We start from the raw sequence: 24,586 nt of genomic DNA, 5'->3' as shown, positions 1-24,586 counted from the left end.
ACGTTGCGGTCGCGGCACGCCTTCGTAAGAAAGCGAGCCACCCCAGAGGCTCCCGCCTGGGTCCTTTTACCCATGGGTATGAGGCCAGCGCGGCTAGCACTGGGGGCAATTTGGGGACCCCAATGGGACCGCCTCCGCCGGGTATCCCCCGCGGACCTCCCATTCCCCAGCATGCTCGTCTGCCCCGATCGGGCTTCCGGGTGAGTCCGCCAGCTCGTCTCACGGCGAGTTCGACCTCTTATTCAGAGCCCTTGAAAGTGATGAGCTCTCGAGCGCAGCATCGGAGAGCGGGCTCGTCCAGTCGGAAGCCTCAGCTGGGCTCCTCCCTTCGGGGTCTATTGCCCAGTCACAGACTGACATGGAGATGACGACATGCTTTCCCGGGCAGCCGCTCAAAGCCACGCCCCGCCCCTGTTCCTTTCTTCCCGGAAGTGCATGAAGAGCTGACAAGGTCGCGGGAGGCACTTTTTACTGCCCAGTCCCGATCTTTTCAGCTTCCCCGCCCTCACTACCCTCGATGGTGGGGCGGCCAAGGGCTATTCAGCAATCCCCCGGTGGATAAAGGCGCTCGCGGTGCACCTATGCCTGCAGAGTGCCACCACCTGGCGCGGGTGGCCAAAGCCCCCATCCAAGGCCTGTAGGTTAACGTCGTCTCTGATGGCCAAGGCCTACGGTGCCACTGGACAAGCCGCCTCCGCCCTGCACGCCATGGCTCTCCTGCAAGTCCACTAAGGCGCTAAAGGAACTGCACGAGGGTAGTTCCACCCCGGGATTGATGCAGGAACTGCGCTCGGCAACCGACCTCGCTCTCCGAGCAACGGAGGTCACGGCGCGGTCACCCGAGTGGACGATGGTCACACTAGTGGTCCAGGAGCCCACCTTTGGCTCAACCTGGTCGAGATGGGTGAGGCCGACAAGACACGATTCCTTGCTGCTCCCATTTCCCAGGCGGGCCTATTCGGCTACACCGTCGAGGACTTTGCCCAGCAGTTCTCGATGGTAGAGCAGTAGATGGATGCTAGCCAGCATATCCTGCCCCGGCGCGGCTCAAGATCCCGCACCCCGTCTACTCATCGCCAAGGGCGTCCCCCTGCGGTGAATGCACCGGCTCCACTGCAGCCCGCCTCTTCGGCCCGGCCCCGGTGTGGAGCCCACCGCAGGAAGCAGATGCCACCCGTCTCGCGGCCGCCCAGAACCCGTGAAAGGCTTCAAAGAGCTCTTGAGATGGGCAACTCAGGGACAACGAAACCCACTGCTCTGGAGCTGGTAAGCAGATCTTCATCTTTTTATTACCTTTTGCATTTAATTGCGCTGCATGCCCAAGTGGCTGCAGTACTCAAGAGCTCAGCAAGAGCGGTTTCCTTGTTCCCTGGTTCACGTATCCAGTGTGTACGGCCATCATCACGACCACCGTCCACCACTCCTTTGGCAGGTTTGGCACTCCAGCGGCGGTCTCCCGCCCCTGAGCGCCCAGCTGTGGCACAAATTCATCCCCGATGTGACAGTCTCCACGGGTCACGAGGACAGGCCTTTTCCTCCCCCGTCCCAGGCTGTTCCGGGGGTGGTCACAAAGAGCCAGGTAAGTGCTTCAATGTCCTTAGACTCAGCATGGCCACAACGTGGTGTGGCACCTCGAGCTCCGCCCCGCCACGAGGCCCCACCTGCTGGTACATCCGATGACATTGTCCCTTTGGTCCCCCTTGTGCGGAACTTGGACGCATGGCTTGCGCTTTCCAATCCGTCACGAGGGCTGGTCTGGACCGTCCGACTCGGCTGCGCGATTCACTTCGCCGGGCGTCCGCCCAGGTTCAGCGGTGTCCACTTCACCTTGGTGAAAGACAAAAACGCTGCTACCTTGCGCGGAGATCACTACCCTCCTACAGAAGGGTGCGATAGAACCTGTCCCTCCAGCCGAGATGAAGAAGGGGTTTTTTCAGCCCCTACTTCATCGTACCGAAAAAAGGTGGGTTGAGGCCAATCTTGGACCTGTGAGTTCTGAACTAGACTTTACACAGACTCCCGTTCAAGATGCTGACGCGAAAACGCATTCTAGTGAGCGTCCGGCATCAAGATTGGTTCGCGGCGGTAGATGCGTACTTCCACGCCTTGATCCTTCCTCGACACAGACCCTTCCTGCGGTTCGTGTTCGAGGGTCAGGCGTATCAGTACAAAGTCCTCCCTTTCGGCCTGTCCCTGTCTCCTCGCGTCTTTATGAAGGTCGCCGAGGCTGCCCTTGCCCCGTTAAGGGAGGTGGGCATTCGCATTCTCAACTATCTCAATGACTGGCTAATCCTAGCTCACTCTCGAGATGTGTTGGGCGCACACAGGGACCTGGTGCTCTCACACCTCAGCTGACTAGGGCTTTGGGTCAACTGGGAAAAGAGCAAGCTCCTCCCCGTTCAGAGCATCTCTTTTCTCGGTTTGGAGTTGGACTCAGTGTCCTTGACAGCGCGCCTTACGAACGAGCGCACCCAGTTGGTGCTGGCCTGTTTGAAGGCATTCAAACAGGAAACAGCGGTTCCACTGAAACTTCTTCAGAGGCTCCTGGGGCATATGGCATCCTCGGCGGTGGCCACCCCGCTCGGGTTGATGCATATGAGGCTGCTTCAGCGCTGGCTCCAGACTCGAGTACCGAGACGGCCATGGCGCCACAGGACACACCGTGTGGCCATCACATTGGTCTGTCACTGACTTTTCACCTTGGACCGACCTCTCATTCCTATGGGCAGGTATTCCTCTAGAACTGGTCCCCAGGCACGTCGTGGTCATGACAGATGCCTCCAAAACGGGCTGGGGCACCATTTGCAATGGGCACGCAGCCGCCGGCCTCTGGACGGGTCCGCGACTGCATTGGCACATCAACTGCCTCGAGTTGTTGGCAATTCTGCTCGCCCTGCGGAGGTTTCGGCCATTGATCCAGGGCAAGCACGTGTTGGTTCAGACAGACAACATGACAACGGTAGCATATGTCAACCGCCAAGGTGGTTTGCGCTCTCGTTGTATGTCACAACTCGCCCGCCTTCTCCTCCTCTGGAGTCAGCAGCACCTCAAGTCGCTGCAAGCCACTCACATCCCGGGCAACCTCAACACTACGGCGGATGCACCGTCACAACAGGTTACCCTCAGGGGAGAGTGGAGACTCCACCTTCAGGTGGTCCAGCTGATTTGGAGTCAATTCGACAGGCACAGGTGCACCTGTTCGCCACCCAAGAATCCTCCCCACTGCCCGCTCTGGTACGCCCTGACCGAGGCATCCCTCGGCATAGACGCGCTGGCACACAGCCGGCCTCCTGGCATTCGCAAATATGCGTTTCCCCCAGTGAGCCTGCTTGCACAGACCCTGTGCAAGGTCAGGGAGGACAAGGAGCAGGTCATCCTGGTAGCACCATACTGGCCCACCCAGATGTGGTGCTCGGACCTCACGCTCCTCGCGACAGCTCCCCCCGGGCAAATTCCCCTGAGGAAGGACCTTCTTTCTCAGGGAAGGGGCACCATCCGGCACCCGCGCCCAGACCTCTGGAATCTCCATGTCTGGCCCCTGGATGGGACGTGGAAGACCTGCGACGGTAGACACGATCACTCAGGCTAGGGCTCCCCCTGCGAGGTGCCTGTATGCCTTTAAGTGGCGTCTGTTCGCTAAGTGGTATTCTTCCCGTCGGGAAGACCCCCAGAGATGCGCAGTCAGATCAGTGCTTTCCTTCCTGCAAGAGAGGTTGGAAGGGAGGCTGTCCCCTTCCACCTTGAAGCTGTACATTGCTGCCATAGCAGCACACCATGACGCAGTCGACGGTAAGTCCTTAGGGAAGCAAGACCTGATCATTAGGTTCCTAAGAGGCGCCAGGGGGCTGAATCCCTCCAGGCCATGCCTCGTTCCCTCATCGGACCTCTGTAGTTCTTCAGGGTCTACAGAGAGCCCCCTTTGAGCTTTGCAGTCAGCCGAGCTTAAGGCACTCTCCTTGAAGACTGCCCTCCTGACTGCACTCACTTCCATCAAGAGGGTAGGTGACCTGCAAGTGTTCTCTGTCAGCGAACCGTGCCTGGAGTTCGGTCCAGGTTACTCTCACGTGATCCTGAGACCCTGACCGGGCTATGTGCCCAAGGTTCCCACCACCCCTTTAGGGACTAGGTGGTGAACCTGCAAGTGCTGCCCCAGGAGGAGGCAGACCCAGCCCTGTCGTCGCTGTGTCCGGTGCGTGCTTTACGCATCTATTTGGATCGCACGCAGAGCTTTAGAATCTCTGAGCAGCTCTTTGTCTGCTTTTGGTGCACAGCGGAAAGGAAGCGCTGTCTCCAAGCAGAGGATCGCCCACTGGCTCGTTGATGCCATAAATATGGCATATCTTGCCCAAAACATGCCGCCCCCGGTAGGACTACAAGCCCATTCTACCTGTGGTGTAGCAGCTTCTTGGGCCTTGGCCAGAGGTGCCTCTCTAACAGACATTTGCAGAGCAGCGGGCTGGGCAACACCCAACACCTTTGCAAGGTTCTACAACCTCTGGGTGGAACCGGTTTCGTCCCAGGTTGTGGCACGCAACACAAGCGGATAAGCCCGGGATAGCTGGCCGGGTGTAACGCTTGCACATAACGCCTTCCACCTCCTTTTGAGCTGAAGACATGCGCCGTTAATTCCCAGTAGTGTTCACAAAATGTGTTCCCTGGTTGACTTCCTCCGAGCCCTGTGGCAGTTGAGTTTTCGGAGAGACTCGCTGCCGGCCCAGTACACGTGCTAACTAAGAGCCCGGTTCTGGGGTAGGTGCTCCGCATGTGGCGGTTCCCTGTAAGGCTAACCCCATGCGATCTATATCTTCCGCTAATTCGTTTCCCTGCTGGCAAACTGCGTCTTCCTTGGGCAGAGCCCCTCTGCCCCAGTCTCCATGTTTGTAGTAACTTCTCCCCCATTAGGCAGGATCTACCTTGAAGGCTCTCCACATGGTTGGAAATACCATGTGACGTATTCTTCTACTTAAATATCCCCCCCTCTCTTGGGGCGAGGTGTGGTCTCCGCAGTGTCCTCCCCTTGGGAGGGACACCCCCCGACTAGACCTGGTGGCCCAGTCAGATAATCCCCCTTCTTTTTTAGGGAGTGGAAAAAGAGAAAGGGAAAAGAGGCCACGACTGGGTTAAGCCTGTCTCTATCTTTGGGTAGTCGACTTGTCCCCAAAAAGGGACGTTTGACACTCATAACTGTGTGGGGGAGGTTACGTGTCAACCTGGTGTGCTGGCTATGTGGCACACAGCAAGTCTGCCCACCACACACCGCCAGTTCACGTAACACAGTTCAGCCTTGTGGCGTTTTGTATAGGGACCCCTAGTGTCACTACATCGACACCAACGTCGAGTGAGTGACAGATAGGGAACGTCATGGTTACTGGTGTAACCTCCGTTCCCTGATGGAGGGAACGAGACGTTGGTCCCTCCTGCCACAACGCTGAACTACCCGCTGAAATGGCTGGACCTTATATCGGCTCCTCAGCGTAAAACCTGAATGAGCGGTTGCATACCAGCTCCTTTTATACCTATATGTCCGTGGGAGTGGCATGCAAATACCACTCGCCAATTTTCATTGGCCTTTTATCAAAGACCAGAGGTGTCTCGGGCTCCCAAGAGTGACCCCTAGTGTCACTACATCGACACCAACATCTCGTTCCCTCCATCAGGGAACGGAGGTTACACCAGTAACCATGACGTTTTAATGACTTGGAGATGAACTGCAAGGCGGAGTCATGACGAGCTATTTTCATATTGATATGTTATTCACTTAAATATGTATGAAAAATATACAGTATTTCTTACTCTGAGGACGATAACAACACTCTTAATTATATTTTAATATGATTGTTAAAGCATTTTATCTACTACACAATACACTTTAAATGTTTGTATTGTACTACACATATAATTTTAACAGGTGAAACTCATGAAATGGCTGATATGAGTCCATTTGAAGACACTCTATTTTTATATTACAATCCACAGCCTTAGTGGACAATGCAAGTAAACCGTCATACTACAATAGTAGGTATATGTGCTGCAAACAGTAAAAGGCTGTACTATAAGAATGCAAGAATTACTGTACTATGAAATCTATAGACCACTTGAGAGCAGCATAAATTCAGCTTATTATTAGTAAGCACATTTCATACAACCTTTTAAGTCGGGGCACAACCTGAATAATCGGTTAAGAGCTAATGATTCATCGTTGCAATAATCGCAGAATAGTCGAATAATCATTTTAATAATCGTTAGATTAATCGATTATCAAAATAATCATTAGTTGCTGCCCTACAGTATAGCAAGTAAATAACTTCACCAAACTGTAAAAAAGCAGTTAAATCCATTAGGAGAGTGATTTCACTCCGCTGCTGTCTTGACACCTGAAACTACGACTGGATTAACTGAACAGCTGTTGCACTTGCTTCCCGCGACACAGCCGGACCTTATTTCTCTGTTTACAGATATGACGTTAACACACAAGGACAAATGACATATGCCTGCAATTTCACACCAAATCCGAACCAACAGCTCAAATTCCCTCAAAATAAAAATCATTATTGTATGCTTACTGAATCGGGGTAAGACAAGGACATGGTTTTGAATATGGATTTTTTATGTACTCACTCAATAATTAACAGTTGTTAATTGTAACCAAAAATATCTTACATAGTGCAGCTTTAAGTTTAGATCATGCTATGGGCCACACGAGGCCCCTGATAGAGGGTAAAAGCTAAGTGATATCTGAACACCGCCCTGTACAGTCACCACAGTAAAGATTACCATTAATATTGATTCAAAAGTACAATGATATTGATTATTACCTGTGTTGCAGACAGTGTAGATAATGAGGGACAAAAGCTGGTAACCTACTTCCATTTTCAAAAAGCGAAAAGACAAAAACGGCTCTGCTGTTGTGACACTTTTTATTAAGAGGAAGAATTTTGATTTATGTGATGCTAGATTTCACATGTAAGCCAGGAAGGAAATGGAAACCAATCTCATTTCTCCATGTCATCATTATTCTGAAACATAAATGTTGCCACAAAGGATAAAATACATTAACATTGCTGATTAGTGCAGTTTTCATGTTAAAGATTGATCCCCAAGCTGAATTTATGAAAATGATCTTAAGAAAGGAAGAAAGCACTTTTGCTTGGCAGATCACCTTTTTTACTAACCCATAGTAGTACACACTGTGTACATGTGTGTGTGTGTTTACCTAGGCAATGTGCATAACCCCCCCCCAAAAAAATTTTTTATTCTGAAAGCCAGTCCTTTAAAAAGTTGCAGAATCAGAATTTGTCTGTATACTTAGTTTCACAGCTCAAGGGACTTGACTGACTCAATATTGCCCTGTTTTGATATTTTTTATTTTTAGGTATAATGTGTAATAAAAGGAGAAAGTGAGTAGTCAAACACTTTAAATCAACTATACCAGCATGCACCAGAAGTCACACCTCAGCCCTGCCACTTCCTTCCTCTCACTTGCTACATACACTGCAATAAACCGCTCATGGATTCCATATTTACACCCTCTAAAAACTGTTATACTTAATTTTTTTTCCTGATTAACATTTTTTATTGATTCAAATAGATAACAAAAAACAGCAAAACATATATATACAGAATCAACATTTAACCCCACTATTACCCCTCCCAATCCCAACCCCACCCTGACCCTCAACAACATCTCTGTGGTCACACGTTTATAGACACACACAAAAAAATTTATATATAATAATCACACACATTTCAAACTAAACTTCTCTGTCCACAGCCCCTCCCCGAGAGCCCTCCAAAAACACCAAATAGCTGCCCCATTTCCCATCAAATGAAACCCAATTCCCCAGCCTTCTACATAACAGTTCCTCGAAAGCCGCCATTCTCCCCATCTCCATGCTCCATTCATGGAATGAGGGCGCTCCAGCCAACTCCCATCCCCTTACAACAATTTGTCTGCTGATCATTACACTGGTTAGGACCCAATTTTTTATGTGTTTGTCTCCTATATTGATGACCGCCCCACAGAATCTGGGGTAAAATGAAATTTGAGTGCCCAATACATCACACATAAAACTCTGAACCTTCCTCCAAAATTCTTGGATCTTAACACACACAAAAAAACATGGGTTGTGTCTCCATCTTCTGATTGGCATCACCAGCAGGTGGGTGTGTCTTTAAGACCAAGCCTATACAATCTAGAAGGGGTCCAATAGAATCGTTGTAAAATCTTGAATTGCATAAGGCGAACACTTGCATCCCTAGATGCAGTGGTGGCTTGGTGGTTAAGGCTCTGGGTTACTGACTAGATGGTCAGGGGTTCAAGCCCCAACACCGCCATGATGCCACCATTGGGCCCTTGAGCAAGGCCCTTGACCCCATCTGCTCCAGGGGTGCTGTATCATGGCTGACCCTGTGCTCTGACACCAGCTTGGCTGGGATATGTGAAAAAAAAAAAGAATTTCACTGTATATGTGCAAATGTGTGATAAATAATTATAATTATAGACTTGACTTTTTTTAGAATCCTAGCCCACACTCCCTCCTCCAATACCAAGTTTAGATCTTTCTCCCATAATCTCTTGAGAGAAGCGAAAGCTTCATCCCCCAGACTCTGAATTAGCAGGGAGTAATACACTGATGCCTCATGACCTTTTCCAAAAGCAGTAATCACCACTCCCAGAGTATCTGCCGCTTTAGGGGGGTGTATGCTACTCCCAAAAATAGTACAGAGCAGGTGATGCAGCTGTAAATACCTAAAGAACTGAGATCTGAGAATTCCAAAATATTGAGCCAAATTTTCAAAGGAACTCAACACTCCACTCTCCTAGATCACCGAGTGTAGTAACCCCCCTCACAAATAGGGATGCACCGATACCACTTTTTCTCTTCCAATCTGATTCCGATATCGGAAATCTCAATATTGGCCAATACCGATCCCAAGCCGATACCAGTGTTGTTGTTTTGCATAATCAGTTTAAAATATCTTTAGATTATTGTGTGGAACTAATTGGGAGTATTCTTTAATAGGTAAAGAATCTCAGACCTCTAACTACACATTATTTCAATATAAATGACACTTTGTTATTAACTAGTGTGCTGCATAATGTAGCAGCAAAATTAACAGTAATTCCATTCTTCAGTAGAAAAGAAACCAGTGTTTTATTTTTGCCTTTTTTTTTTCTCACTCTCTTTTTTTTCTCAAAAATATTTCAACTTGCATCTGGACTTTAAAGGATTCAGATCTCTTTTTTGTTCAATATAGTTGTAAGAAATCAGTCCACTTTTCATTCACACAGTTATTTTTGGAATCCATTCAACTTAAATGTTGTTATAAATTGTAAACAAATACTAATGATGACAATAATAATAATAATAAATTGTTATTAATATTATTATTATTGACTTTTAATTATAATTTTAAATACAACAGTTATATATTTAAATCGTGCATTTTTTAAACCCTCACACTTTTATTTTGACATTCTAAACTCTCCAGGAAGTCCTGTATGTGTGTGTTTGTAGGCAAGTTCACAGTAGTTTAATTTTCTTCTTGTTCAAATTCTGGTCAAATGCACCTCCGGTGCCGTTCTAAATGCATATTATAAGTGAACTGAACTATTGAGCATCTACATCTGAGATGCTGTTCTTGAGTAGCGCTCAAATATTGCGCACTGCAGTGAAGGCTAAAAATAGACATGAGTGCATCACCAGCCTGTGCCTGAGTATGTGTCAACAGAGCAGAACCATTCACTAACGCACTGGCGCTGTGCATACTATATATTTACTTATTAAACACAGCCTTTTGTGATTCACAGAGCTATCGCACATCTTCAAGTGGCTTTGAAGAAAATGTACGAGTCATATGAACTGCTTTAATGGTGTTTTATGGTTCTTTTATGTCATTTTTGGAGCTTGACAGTAACAAACATGACTAACACACAGTATCGGATTTGGATCAGGCTCGTCGGACCGATACCCGATTCGTCTAAAAGCTTCAGTATCGGAGCCGATACCGATCCAGGTATCAGATCGGTGCATCCCTACTCACAATTGTAGGGCTTTACTGGTTGTTTAGATCAGTGTTTCTGTCAGAAATAATTAATAATTATCTCTTTAGTTATTAATTAATATTAAAATTAAATAACAGATTCTAACTCATTAAAACCTCATACGGGGCTCCAGTAAATGTAGTGCGCTACGTTCAGGAGCGGGTTTGGTTATTAGCAATAATTAATAAATATCAAAGATAATTATCAATTATTAAAATAGAACATTGATGAGAATCAATGTTAGCTTTTTCAATCCTTTAAATCAACAATTATCAAAGATAATCATTAATTATTAACATCGATGAAACATTGATTAAAATTACCACTAGCTTATTGATCCTTCAGATTCAACAATCATCAAATTGTACTGTCCGGTCCCAATCTTTTCAGCTTCCCCGCCCTCACTACCCTCGATGGTGGGGCGGCCAAGGGCTATTCGGCAATCCCCCGGTGGATAAAGGTGCTCGCGGTGCACCTATGCCCGCAGAGCGCCGCCACCTGGCGCGGGTGCCCAAAGCCCCTGTCCAAGGCCTGTAGGTTTACGTCATCTCTGACGGCCAAGGCCTACGGTGCCGCTGGACAAGCCGCCTCCACCCTGCACACCATGGCTCTCCTGCAAGTCCGCCAAGGCGCTAAAGGAACTGCATGAGGGTAGTTCTGCCCCGGGATTGATGCAGGAACTGTGCTCTCCGAGCGACGGAGGTCACGGCGTGGTCTCTCAGGCGGACGATGGCCACACTAGTGGTCCAGGAGTGCCACCATTGGCTCAACCTGGTTGAGATGGGCGAGGCCAACATGACACGGTTCCTTGCTGCCCCCATTTCCCAGGCGGGCCTATTTGGCGACACCGTCGAGGACTTTGCCCAGCAGTTCTCGATGGTGGAGCAGTAGACAGATGCTAGCCGGCATATCCTGCCCCGGCGCAGCTCAAGATCCCGCACCCTGTCTACTCATCGCCATGGGCGTCCCCCTGCGGTGACTGCACCGGCTCCACCGCAGCCCGCCCCTTCGGCCCGGCCCCGGCGTGGAGCCCACTGCAGGAAGCAGACGCCACCCGTCTCATGGCTGCCCAGAACCCGTGAAAGGCTTCAAAGCGCCCTTGAGACGGGTGACCCAGGGACAACGAAACCCGCTGCTCTGGAGCTGGTAAGCAGATCTCTCCATCTTGTTACCTTTTGCATTAATTGCGCTGCATGCCCAAGTGGCTGCAGTACTCAAGAGCTCAGCAAGAGTGGTTTCCTTGTCCCTGGGTCACGTATCCGGTGTGCACGGCCGTCATCACGACCACCGTCCACCACTCTATTTGGCAGGTTTGGCACTCCAGCGGCGGTCTCCCGCCCCTGAGCACCCAGCTGTGGCACAAATCCGCCCCCGATGTGACAGTCTCCACGGGTCATGAGGACAGGCCTCTTCCTCCCCCGTCCCAGGCTGTTCCGGGGGTGGTCACAAGGAGCCAGGTAAGTGCTTCGATGTCCTTAGACTCAGCATGGCCACGACGTGGTGTGGCACCTCGAGCTCCGCCCCGCCGCGAGGCCCCACCTGCTGGTACGTCTGATGACGTTGTCCCTTTGGTCCCCCTTGCACGGAACTTGGACGCATGGCTTGCGCTTCCCAATCCATCGCGAGGGCTGGTCCTGACAGTCCGACTCAGCTATGTGATTCACTTTGCTGGGTGTCCGCCCAGGTTCAGCGGTGTCCACTTCACCTTGGTGAAGGACGAAAACGCTACTACCTTGCGCAGAGATCGCTACCCTCCTCCCGGTTCAGAGCATCTCTTTTCTCGGTTTGGAGTTGGACTCAGTCTCCTTGATGGCGCCTTATGAATGAGCGCGCCCAGTCGGTGCTGGCCTGTTTGAAGGCGTTCAAACAGAGAACAGCTGTTCCACTGAAACTTTTTCAGAGGCTCCCGGGGCATATGGCATCCTCGGCGGTGGACACCCCGCTCGGGTTGATGCATATGAGGCCGCTTCAGCACTGGCTCCAGACTCAATTCCCAAGATGGGCATGGCACCACGGGACACATCGCGTGGCCATCACGCCGGTCTGTCACCACCTTTTCAGCCCTTGGACCGACCTATCGTTTCTACGAGCAGGTGTTCCTTTAGAACTGGTCTCGAGGCGCGTCGTGGTCACGACAGATGCCTCCAAAACGGGCTGGGGCGCTGTTTGCAATGGGCACGCAGCCGCCGGCCTTCGGACGGGTCTTGGCACATCAACTGCCTCGAGTTGTTGGCAATTCTGCTCGCCCTGCGGAGGTTACGGCCGTTGATCCAGGGCAAGCACATGTTAGTTCAGACAAACAACATGACGATGGTAGCATGTCAACCGCCAAGGCAGTCTGCGCTATCGTTGTATGTCACAACTCGCCCGCCGTCTCCTCCTGTGGAGTCAGCAGCACTTCAAGTTGCTGCAAGCCACTCACATCCTGGGCAACCTCAACATTACAGCGGACGCGCTGTCACGACAGGTTACCCTCAGGGGAGAGTGGAGACTCCACCCTCAGGTGGTCCAGCTGATTTGGAGTCGATTCGACAGGCACAGGTGCACCTGTTCGCCTCCCAAGAATCCTCCCCATTGCCCGCTCTGGTACACACTGACCGAGGCCCCCCTCGGCATAGACGCGCTGGCACACAGCCGGCCTCCTGGCATGCGTAAATATGCGTTTCCCCCAGTGAGCCTGCTTGCACAGACCCTGTACAAGGTCAGGGAGGATGAGGAGCAGGTCATCCTGGTAGCACCCTACTGGCCCACCCAGACGTGGTTCTCGGACCTCACACTCCTCGCGACAGCTCACCCCTAGCAAATTCCCCTGAGGAAGGACCTTCTTTCTCAGGGATGGGGCACCATCTGGCACCCGTGCCCAGACCTCTGGAATCTCCTCTGGTCGACACGATCACTCAGGCTAGGGCCCCCTCTACGAGGCGCCTGTATGCCTTTAAGTGGCATCTGTTCGCTGTGGTGTTCTTCCCGTCTGGAAGACCCCCAGAGATGCGCAGTCAGATCAGTGCTTTCCTTCCTGCAGGAGAGGTTGGAAGGGAGGCTGTCCCCTTCCACCTTGAAGGTGTATGTTGCCGCCATAGCAGCACACCATGACGCAGCCGATGGTAAGTCCTTAGGGAAGCACGACCTGATCATCAGGTTCCTAAGAGGCACCAGGAGGCTGAATCCCTCCAGACCGCACCTCGTTCCCTCATCGGACCTCTCTATAGTTCTTCAGGGTCTACTGAGAGCCCCCTTTGAGCCTTTGCAGTCAGCCGAGCTTAAGGCGCTCTCCTTGAAGACTGCCCTCCTGACTGCGCTAACTTCCATCAAGAGGGTAGGTGACCTGCAAGCGTTCTCTGTCAGCGAAACGTGCCTGGAGTTTGGTCCAGGTTACTCTCACATGATCCTGAGACCCTGACCGGGCTATGTGCCCAAGGTTCCCACCACCCCTTTTAGGGACCAGGTGGTGAACCTGCAAGCGCTGCCCCAGGAGGAGGCAGACCCAGCCCTGTCATCGCTGTGTCCGGTGCGCACTTTACGCATCTATTTGGATTGCACGCAGAGCTTTAGAATCTCTGAGCAGGTCTTTGTCTGCTTTGGTGCACAGCGGAAAGGAAACGCTGTCTCCAAGCAGAGGATCGCCCACTGGCTTATTGACGCCATAACTATGGCATAAGTTGCCTAGGACATGCCGCCCCCGGTAGGGCTACAAGCCCATTCTACCAGGGGTGTAGCGGCTCCCTGGGCCCTGGCCAGGGGTGCCTCTCTAACAGACATTTGCAGAGCAGCAGGCTGGGCAACACCCAACACCTGTGCAAGGTTCTACAACCTCCGGGGGGAACCGGTTTCGTTCCAGGTAGTGTCACGCAACACAAGCGAATAAGCCCGGGATAGCTGGCCGGGTGTATCGCTTGCACATAGCGCTTTCCACCTCCCTTGGAGCTGAAGACGTGCACCATTAATTCCCAGTAGTGTTCACAAACTTTGTTCCCTGGTTGACTTCCTCCGAGCTCTGTGGCAGTCGAGTGTTCAGAGAGTACACGCGCTAACTAAGAGCCCTGTTCTGGGGTACGTGCTCCGCATGTGGCGGTTCTCTGTAAGGCTAACCCCATGGGATTATATATCTTCTGCTAATTCGTTTCCCTCTTGGCAAACTGCATCTTCCTTGGGCAGGATCTACCTTGAAGACTCCCCACATGGTTGGAAAGACCATGTGACATATTTTTCCACTTAAATATCCCCCCCTCTCTTTGGGCGAGGTGTGGTCCCTGCGGTGTCTTCCCTTTGGGAGGGACATCCCCCGACTAGACCTGGCGGCCCAGTCGGATAATCCCCCTTCTTTTTTAGGGAGTGGAAAAAAAAGAAGGGGAAAAGAGGCCACGACTGGGTTAAGCCTGTCTCTATCTTTTGGGTAGTCGACTTGTCCCCAAAAAGGGCCGTTCGACACTCATAAATATGTTGGGGGAGGTTACGTGTCGACCTGGTGTGCTGGCTATGAGGCACACAGTAGTCTGCCCACCACACACCGCCAGTTCACATAACACAGTTCAGCCAGTTGTGGCATTTTGTATAGGGACCCCTAGTGTCACTACATCGACACAATGTCGAGTGAGTGACAGATAGGGAACATCATGGTTACTTGTGTAACCTCCGTTCCCTGATGGAGGGAACGAGACGTTGTGTCCCTCTTGCCACAACGCTGAACTACCCGCTGAAATGGCCGGACCTTATATCGGCTCCTCATCATAAAACCTGAATGAGTGGTTGCATACCAGCTCCTTTTATACCCGTATGTCCGGGGGAGTGGCATGCAAATACCACTCGCCAATTTTCATTGGCCTTTTATCAAAGACCAGAGGTGTCTCGGGCTCCCAAGAGTGACCCCTAGTGTCACTACATCGACACAACGTCTCGTTCCCTCCATCAGGGAACGGAGGTTACACAAGTAACCATGATGTTATTTATGCAGTAATATCAATTAATATTCAATACAATGCAGTCAATAAACTTCCAACTTAAAACTACAAACTAAACAGTAACATGATTAGATATGGGTAACCAAAATTTTCCTATAACACTTGAGAGGAAGGTGTGTGTGTGTGTGTGTGTGTGTGTGTGTGAGAGAGAGAGAGAATGTGTGTGTGTGTGTGTGTGTGTGTGTGTGTGTGTGTGTGTGTGTGTATAAGGAGGGACGCGCACAAAATGGCGGACGTGACTCTCGTGGAGAGTACGTCACGCGAGATTTCCGGCCAGAGAATATGGCCGCGAATGTGGACGGAGAGAAACTGGTCAATGGCGTCTGCCCGTTTACCGCGTGTCTCCGCTTGTACAATAACTTAGGGACAAAGTTGAGCTTTATCATGAAGTTATCGAGAATGTTTGTGAGATGTCGCGTGTGTGTGGTTAGTACGAGAGAGAGAGAGAATAAAGTGATGGCACCAAAGCCGGTTTCGCGATCGTGGGGGAGAAAGCAGCTGTTAGTTTATCACTCAGAGATGCGGTGGACGGCTCGTAAACCGTCCCGCGGTCTTTGATTCTTTAATAGATAAACTCAGTATGCCGGTCTTACCCGCGATGGCGGAAATACACAACAGTCCAATGTGGTTGGACTACAACACAGCAGATCTCATTCGTGATAACAATACATTACAGTAATACCTTGAGTATTATTAACAGCAATGAGCGAACTCAGCAGTCCGTAAACTGTACAAGCATTAACCTTGATACACAAGAATAACACACTATAATATTCTATCTCTGCCCAGACGTAAACCTCTTACTTGAATTGTATGAGGATGCAGACAAATGTGTGTTCATCCGTCTTTTAACTCAGTTTCGGTTCCTCGAGGCTCGGGTGATGACGGGAGGCCGTTTCCTCGCTCTGTCGGCGGGCGGTATGGCTGCTGATTCTCAGTGGGCTGGTGGAGAAATCAGCGACGTCAACTTGATTGAAGATGGAAGAGAAATCTTTAATCTCTTAACTTCTGCAGGCAAACAGATGAAGATGAAATCAAATCCCAGAAGCATCTCAGAGGTATTTCTACTCATGATGACGTTATGGTTGAGGGTCGTTCTGTCGTGTGCCTCATCCAATAGGTGTTGAGAGTTCGATCCTTTAGTGATCAAGGCTTTATGGGGTTTGTAGTCTGTTTTGGACTCCCTTTGTTTGATTTTGGTGCGGTTTTTATCAGTAAGATTTATGACTTTGTATGTGGGCCTCAGTTAGGTTTTACGACTGTGTTAGGCCTGCCTTTGTCTTCTATCTGAATACATGAGGCCCAACACAATCCACTCTGACCAGCAGAAAGGGGACTTATTAATACATAATTTGGGGTTCAGCCATATGCTTGAGGCAACATTAAAATAAATGTCCGAAATAAACACTCTGGATACTTTTGTCCATACCAAGTGCCAAATGCAAAAGAAGTTAAAGGGGTGTAACTTAACTTCTCCAATTAGTTTGATAGAAAGGCTTTGCAATGGCGAAATAGGGGCAAGAACTTCCTATTCAATATAAAACCAGGGAGGGGCTCTCTCAGGTGGAAGCGACAAATGAGCCAACTGTCTGAGACTGAATGCATGACCACATAATATTAATGAAAATCCTAATGTTATCAGAAGAGCTGCGGCCCCGAATAAACCCCACCTGATCTATATGTGTAAGAGATGTCATAACTTTACTTAATCGGTTAGCTAAATTTTTTACAATATTTTTACGTCTAGCTGGATCAGGGAAATTGGACGGTAACTCTTACACTCACTTGGATCTTTGTCCTTTTTAAGAACCAGACTGATCTTGACTTGTGTCATGGCTGGCAGAAGCTTTCCATTCTTTAATGATTCTGTATAAACTTCTAGCAAAAGTGGAGCCAGTTCTGTAGCATAAGATCTAAAAATTCAGTGGCAAAACCATGTGGCCCCAGAGACTTGCCTTTAGGCAAGGCCTTAATTACCTAGTCAAGCTCCTCCAAAGTTACCTCAGAATCAAGGGAATTTTTTTGCTCAGTCATCAGTTTAGAGAGTTCTAATGGTTCCACAAAGTTTCTAATATCTTCATCAGTAGACGAAGACGTGGAACTATAGAGATCAAGATATAATTCTTTAAAAGCATTATTAATATCAATGGCTGAGGTAAATATTTCACCACCAGTAGATTTCACTGAGGGAATGGTTGAAAAGACTCTCTTTGCTTTATATATCTAGCCAAAAGCTTCCCTGCTTTGTCCCCCTACTCAAAATATGTCTTGCCCTGAATAGCCAAAACTCTACCTTCTGCGACAAAATAGTATTATATCTGTATTTCAATCGGGTCAATTCTCTGAGGCTATCAGGCGACATTCGACCTTTCAGCTCTGCCTCGGCACTTTTAATATTCCCTTCTAATTCCACGAGTTCTTGTGCTTTAGATTTTTTGATGAATATGGCATACTGTATGATCTGACCCCTAAGAACCACCTTAAATGCCTCCCAAACCATGCCCATGAGAGGATCCTGAGGACCAGTTGGTCTCCATATAAACACGGATTTTCAGCCTTTAACATTTGTTGGAATTCAGGATTTTGCAAAAGGGATACATTAAAGCGCCAACTATATGATTTATTTTCCTCCGTACATGGCAACACCTCTAAATTCACCAGGGTGTGATCTGAGACTAAGATGTTTCCAATTGAGCAATCAACAACAGAAGGAATGAGGGACTTAGATATAAAAAAAATCTAGTCTAGAATAAATATTATGGACTGATGAAAAAAATGTATAGTCCCTGCCAGATGGGTTCAAAAGTCTCCAAATATCTGTAAGACCAAGATTTTTATACATCCTGTGAAGCGTCACTGTTGCTCTAGGGGGCTTACACACTTTTGCTTCACTATGATCAAGAACTGGGTCCATCAATAGATTAAAGTCTCCTCTCAATAATATATCATGAGGGGTGCCAGTGGCTTGCAACATCCCTTCAAGATCTATAAAAAAGCCCTGATCATCAGTGTTAGGTGCATAAATATTAGCCAAAATAAGACTTTGTCCCTGAATTTCTGCTAAAACAATAATGACTCTTCCTAATTTATCTTTAATCTGATTGAGACATTTGAATTGTAGATGCTTACTTATCAGTGTAATGACTACCCTGCTCTTACTCGAGCCAGCACTAAAGAAAGCATGTCCACCCCATATCTTCCCAAAATTTTCAGCTTCCTGCAGGGAAAGATGCATTTCTTGAAGAAACACTATATCATATTTCTTATGTTTAAGAAGAGAAATAACTTTCCTTCTTTTTATGGGGTGCCCCAACCCATTCACATTCCACATGGAGAGAGACAATCCACTCATACTAACAACTGACATTTTGACATAGATTGATCAAAAAATAGATTGTGTGTCAAAAATAAAATTATAAAGACCACATTCCAACATTAGTGCAACAATCAAACCCCAAACTTCCCCCTGAATCAAACAAAGAGAAAAAAGAAAAATGTGCACTTTAACCCCGCCCACGACAGCACCAACCGGCGTCCATCCTTCTAAACTCAAATAGTCCATGTACGCCTACGAGAGCCCCCTTGACAACTTTGCCGTCGGATTGCTCAAGTCCGGTGATTCTATACAAATTTTGTAAGAAAGAATTACACAACAGAAGATCAGCTATAAAACAAACTCCAGCCAATAGGAGTAATAAACACAAAGAATATATATATATATGTGTGTGTGTGTGTGTGTGTGTGTGTGTGTGTGTATTATTATTTTTTTTATTATTATTATTATTTTTTATTTATTTTTTGGTCAAATTAAACATTTGGTTTTCTGTGATTTATTGAACATTGTTGTTGCAAATTTTGCTTATTTAAACTTGTCACCATAGTAACATTATCTAGATACCTAACAAAGATAAGGTTTCTCACTGGGCCAGTAGAAAAAATTCTTATGGTTCAGCCCTGATAGAGAAACGCTAGTGACAGCAAAGGCAAAATAAAGAGGAAACTCTGCTATGTTGCCTGAAAACAGTGACACCATGTGAGAACCAAATATGGCTCTGCTATAAATGAGTCTATAGTGAAAACATCATCAAAAAAAAAAATAATAATAATTTCTGCCACTCAGTCATTTGGAAATTCACCCAGAGACAAACTTCTCCCTCCTGCTCAGCTGTACCTGTGTGAAACGAATATATGACTAATAAAAGAAGTTCATCACAATGAATGGATGATGAGAAATGGGAATGTCCTCATAACCTTATTTGTATTAAAACAAATGAAAAACTACACAGGAATACAAGGAAACAATATAGCCACAGGCTTTAGCTACACGGTCCCACACATACAGTTAAAAGTTCCTCAAAGTTTTTGTATTCTTTAGCCATACTTAGAAATGTGCTTGGTAGATTACTTCTGAAATTACACAACTTCAGCTATGATTCGTATTGTAATCTTTTAGATTGCACTTTTTAGGTAATCTAATCTGATTTATTTTTGATTACTTCTGGATTAAACATTTCATATTTTGATGAAAATATAATCATTCATTTTAAATGTATTAAGTACCAATTAACACTCCTTTCATTAAACATTAGTAAACGTAAAAACAAATGGAAACTTGCTATTTGTCAGGCGATTAATAAATAAAGGTGCTTAAAGGCACATAAAAATTAATGTTAATCAAGATAAAACACAATGAGAACATGCATGTATTTTTAATAAAAAAAAAATATTCAGGAAATTAGGAATAGGGATTGGACTTTTTATAATCCAGCTTTGAAATCAATTATGAGAGAATGTCTCTAGATATTATGTAGAGATCTATAGTTTGTGCCTCCTCATAATTATTAATGAGAAGGTGTGGTTTTAACCTATGACAGGCACTTTTTTGCCATCCTGAAGCGTGGGCCGAAGCGCATCTGCGTGGTGCAAAAGTTCAAAGTTGCATGTGACAGACACCTCTAAAATGTTTGTTTGCAACATGTGTTTTTACAGAAGAGTGTCTAGAATTATGGACAGATGGACAAGGGCTTGTTTGAAATACATTAGTTTCAATGCAGGTTGCAAATAGAAACGGTTTGGCATGTATTTGTGTAAATGTAATCATGTAATCCAAAATCTTTTTACTATAATCTGATTATGCACATAATAAAATGTTATGTAATCCAATTGCCAGTACTTGCTTTTGTAATCTGATTATGTAATCCAAATAACATGTAATCTGCTTTTACCCATCCCTGGAAATGTCATTACATTAGACAAGTGATCAAGCCAAGTTGGAACTAGGGCTGCTCGATTATGGCAAAAATCATAATCACGATTATTTTGGTAAATATTGAGATCACAATTATTTAACACGATTACTCATTGACTTTAGAAACATCATGCATTTACTGAACTAAAAAAATAAAAAATAAAAAACGTTTTAAAAGTGGATTTCCTTGAACTTGAAATGTAAACTTCACTGGGTAGGGGAGGAGGCTATTGTCATTTTGACAATTGACGCTATTGGCACTTCTATGGAATGAGATCTACTTTTTCATCATGCTATTGCAGCAAGATCTACCATGTACAATGTAGGCTATACCTTATCACAATACCAAAATTTCAGTACTCGGTAGTGAAATTTGACGATTCTCAATACTAGCTTCAAAACCACAACAAATAATGACACTAACTAATATGTTAATTATGGAAGAATTGTTCTTAAGTAGTTATTCAAGACTAGTACACAGTCAATAATAAATAACAAAGTAAATGTATGTTGTTTTAAAGGAGTTTTAGATATTATTTTGGAAAACAAGCCAAAAAAGACTAATCAAAAACGTATTTTGTTCCAGTGTATAATGGGCTAAGATTCTCTCACCTTTATTTCCACTTCGATCCATCTTTAACTCACAAAAAACAAACTTTCTCTTCTTACTAGAGCTGCATATCACTGATTTTCTTCATGATAAGATACATTCAGTGAACATGACACATACAGTGGTGTGAAAAAGTGTTTGCCCCCTTCCTGATTTCTTATTTTTTTGCATGTTTGTCACACTTAAATGTTTCAGATCATCAAACAAGTTTAAATATTAGTCAAAGATAACACAAGTAAACACAAAATGCAGTTTTTAAATGAAGGTTGTTATTATTAAGGGAAAACACAATCAAAACCTACATGGCCCTGTGTGAAAAAGTGATTGCCCCCTAAACCTAATAACTGGTTGGGCCACCCTTAGCAGCAACAACTCAACAATCAAGCGTTTGCGATAACTTGCAATGAGTCTTTTACAGCGCTGTGGAGGAATTTTGGCCCACTCATCTTTGCAGAATTGTTGTAATTCAGCCACATTGGAGGGTTTTCGAGCATGAACTGCCTTTTTAAGGTCATGCCACAGCATCTCAATAGGATTCAGGTCAGGACTTTGACTAGGCCACTTCAAAGTCTTCATTTTGTTTTTCTTCAGCCATTCAGAGGTGCTGGTGTGTTTTGGATCATTGTCCTGCTGCAGAACCCAAGTTCGCTTCAGCTTGAGGTCACGAACAGATGGCCGGACATTCTCCTTCAGGATTTTTTGGTAGACAGCAGAATTCATGGTTCCATTTATCACAGCAAGTCTTCCAGGTCCTGAAGCAGCAAAACAGCCCCAGACCATCACACTACCACCACCATATTTTACTGCTGGTATGATGTTCTCTTTCTGAAATGCGGTGTTACTTTTACGCCAGATGTAATGGGACACACACCTTCCAAAAAGTTCAACTTTTGTCTCGTCAGTCCACAGAGTATTTTCCCAAAAGTCTTGGGGATCATCAAGATGTTTTCTGGCAAAAATGAGACGAGCCTTAATGTTCTTTTTGCTCAGCAGTGGTTTTCGTCTTGGAACTCTGCCATGCAGGCCATTTTTGCCCAGTTTCTTTCTTATGGTGGAGTCATGAACACTGACCTTAACTGAGGCAAGTGAGGCCTGCAGTTCTTTGGATGTTGTTGTGGGGTCTTTTGTGACCTCTTGGAGAGTCGTCGCTGTGCTCTTGGGGTAATTTTGGTCGGCCGGCCACTCCTGGGAAGGTTCACCACTGTTCCATGTTTTCGCCATTTGTGGATAATGGCTCTCACTGTGGTTCTCTGGAGTCCCAAAGCTTTAGAAATGGCTTTATAACCTTTTCCAGACTGATAGATCTCAATTACTTTCTTTCTCATTTGTTCCGAATTTCTTTGGATCTCGGCATGATGTCTAGCTTTTGAAGATCTTTTGGTCTACTTCACTTTGTCAGGCAGGTCCTATTTAAGTGATTTCTTGATTGAGAACAGGTGTGGCAGTAATCAGGCCTGGGTGTGGCTAGAGAAATTGAACTCAGGAGTGATAAACCACAGTTATGTTTTAACAGGTGGGGCAAACACTTTTTCACACAGGGCCATGTAGGTTTGGATTTTGTTTTCCCTTAATAATAACAACCTTCATTTAAAAACTGCATTTTGTGTTTACTTGTGTTATCTTTGACTAATATTTAAACTTGTTTGATGATCTGAAACATTTAAGTGTGACAAACATGCAAAAAAAATAAGAAATCAGGAAGGGGGCAAACACTTTTTCACACCACTGTATATTATGATTCACTACGTCTCGAGCATGATGTTATAATCTAGCTGCAGCAAATGCGCACAAGTGACGAGCGTCCCTGTGACAGATTGTTCATCAGCCGGGAGAAGATTACATCTCTTCCCCGTTCACTTCACGCCAATCATAGACGCGACGCTGACTGAAACAGAGAAATGCCAGTTTCTGAGTTTATTTTTATAACCTGCTTCCTTATTATTTAAACTTTAATAATGGATGCTTTAAAGATATAACGCTGGGATGTTTCATTGCAAAATGGAATGTGGCACAATAATCATTTTATCTCGATTATTTTGTTTTCACAATCGCTGGAAGCCAAAATCATAATTGAAAATAACATTTGATTAATCGCCCAGCCCAAGTTGCAACTGCAAACAAATGATGCTAGAACTTTTCTCAGAACTAACTTCACTTTTGTTGGTTAGTTTTGCAAAGATTTTCAAGCATTTATTCATTTTAGAGGATCTATGAAGTCAGTTCCCTTTAAAGGACAGGACAGGCTTTCAATCAATGACAAAACCTTTTAAATGTTCGCGCCAAACGTCTCGGTTACTTACATAACCTTGGTTCCCTGAGACGAAGCGAATGAGACATTGCATGCTAATGCATATGGGGAGTGTCCTTCAACACAACCTAGTTGAAACCTCTCTACAATAACGCCAATATTCTAATATTGGCTATGGTGTTTGTGCCCCGCCATTTTAGGCACGAAGCAGTCCGCCATAAAAACAGGTGCACAAACACCATTCCTCAGAATTTTCTGACTGAGGGACAAGGAACACATCGCTCACACCTCAGAAGAACTCTTGTAGTCTTGAAGTGCGGCCTGCATTAGCATGTCTCATTCCCTTTGTATCAGGGAACCGAGGTTACGTACGTAACAGAGATGTTCCCTTACGACTCAGTACAACAGTGACATTGCGTGCTAACACATATGGGAAACAGAATCCCATCACGGTGCACTAAATGACATAACCTTCCAGAGAGGAACATGACTCCTCTTCAGTGGTGCATGCACGCTCTTCGGCAATGCTGGGGGAAGGGGCGGCATTGTCATCCACTGACCACTCGCCTGATGCAGCAAGAGAAATAACATCATCTTCCCCAGCGTCATAACCGCCGAACGTGATGAGGCGGCGCGCTCCTAGAGAGGGCCGAAGCTCGTCACGCACATACTGTATCGGCATAGACGCAGTACATGGAGATTGAAGGGCTCACGGGGCATGTGCTGGCATGAGGTCCAACTCAAATTCATCCTGCTTGACCTCGCGGCCCCGCCGTGCCTCCCCATCCCTTGGGTGTCACAGAAGAGGCAGGTAGGCTGAATCGTCCCTCAGAACGAGGGAGATTCACGAGCGAAGCGTCTTGAGAATCATGCCCTCACAGTGAGGACTGCAGTCTGTCTCTATGAGAGCTGTCTCTGCGTGGGTGCGGCCCAGACAGTGAATGCAGCTCCTTTGCTTATCTGATGGCGGAATGTGTCCCTCGCATAAGAAAACAGTTATGGAATTACATCTTTAAAAAGACGAGAACACGTAAGCGGCTCTTTTAGTTATATATATATATATATATATAGTGACATCCCATTCTTAATCCATAGGGTTTAATATGACGTCGGCCCACCCTTTGCAGCTATAACAGCTTCAACTATTCTGGGAAGGCTTTCCACAAGGTTTAGGAGTGTGTTTATGGGAATTTTTGACCATTCTTCCAGAAACGCATTTGTGAGGTTAGACACTGATGTTGGACGAGAAGGCCTGGCTCACAGTCTTCACTCAAATTCATCCCAAAGGTGCTCTATCGGGTTGAGGTCACTACTCTGTGCAGGCCAGTCAAGTTCTTCCACACCAAACTCGCTCATCCATGTCTTTATGGACCTGGCTTTGTGCACTGGTGCGCAGTCATGTTGGAACAGGAAGGGGCCATCCCCAAACTGTTCCCACAAAGTTGGGAGCATGGAATTGTCCAAAATCTCTTGGTAT

General features: G+C 46.6%; 1 protein-coding gene across 7 annotated transcripts in view; it reads right to left on the bottom strand.

Annotated features, from left to right (window-relative positions):
• The window catches only part of LOC127442077 (SLAM family member 9-like), a 284,700-nt gene that overhangs the window by 68,398 nt on the left and 191,716 nt on the right, over window positions 1–24,586 (bottom strand). The window contains exon 1 of one of the 7 annotated variants that reach the window (XM_051699824.1): window positions 6,816–6,923. The exons of the other annotated variants lie outside the window; for them this stretch is intronic. Within the exon in view, the coding sequence (XP_051555784.1) occupies window positions 6,816–6,870 (55 nt within the window). The 5' untranslated portion in view covers window positions 6,871–6,923. Of the gene's footprint in view, window positions 1–6,815; window positions 6,924–24,586 lie in introns of those variants that run through there. 7 annotated transcript variants of the gene reach the window in all.

This window comes from Myxocyprinus asiaticus, chromosome 6 (genome assembly GCF_019703515.2).
Source record: "Myxocyprinus asiaticus isolate MX2 ecotype Aquarium Trade chromosome 6, UBuf_Myxa_2, whole genome shotgun sequence".
NCBI lineage: Eukaryota > Metazoa > Chordata > Actinopteri > Cypriniformes > Catostomidae > Myxocyprinus > Myxocyprinus asiaticus.
This window is presented reverse-complemented; position numbering and strand designations above follow the sequence as displayed.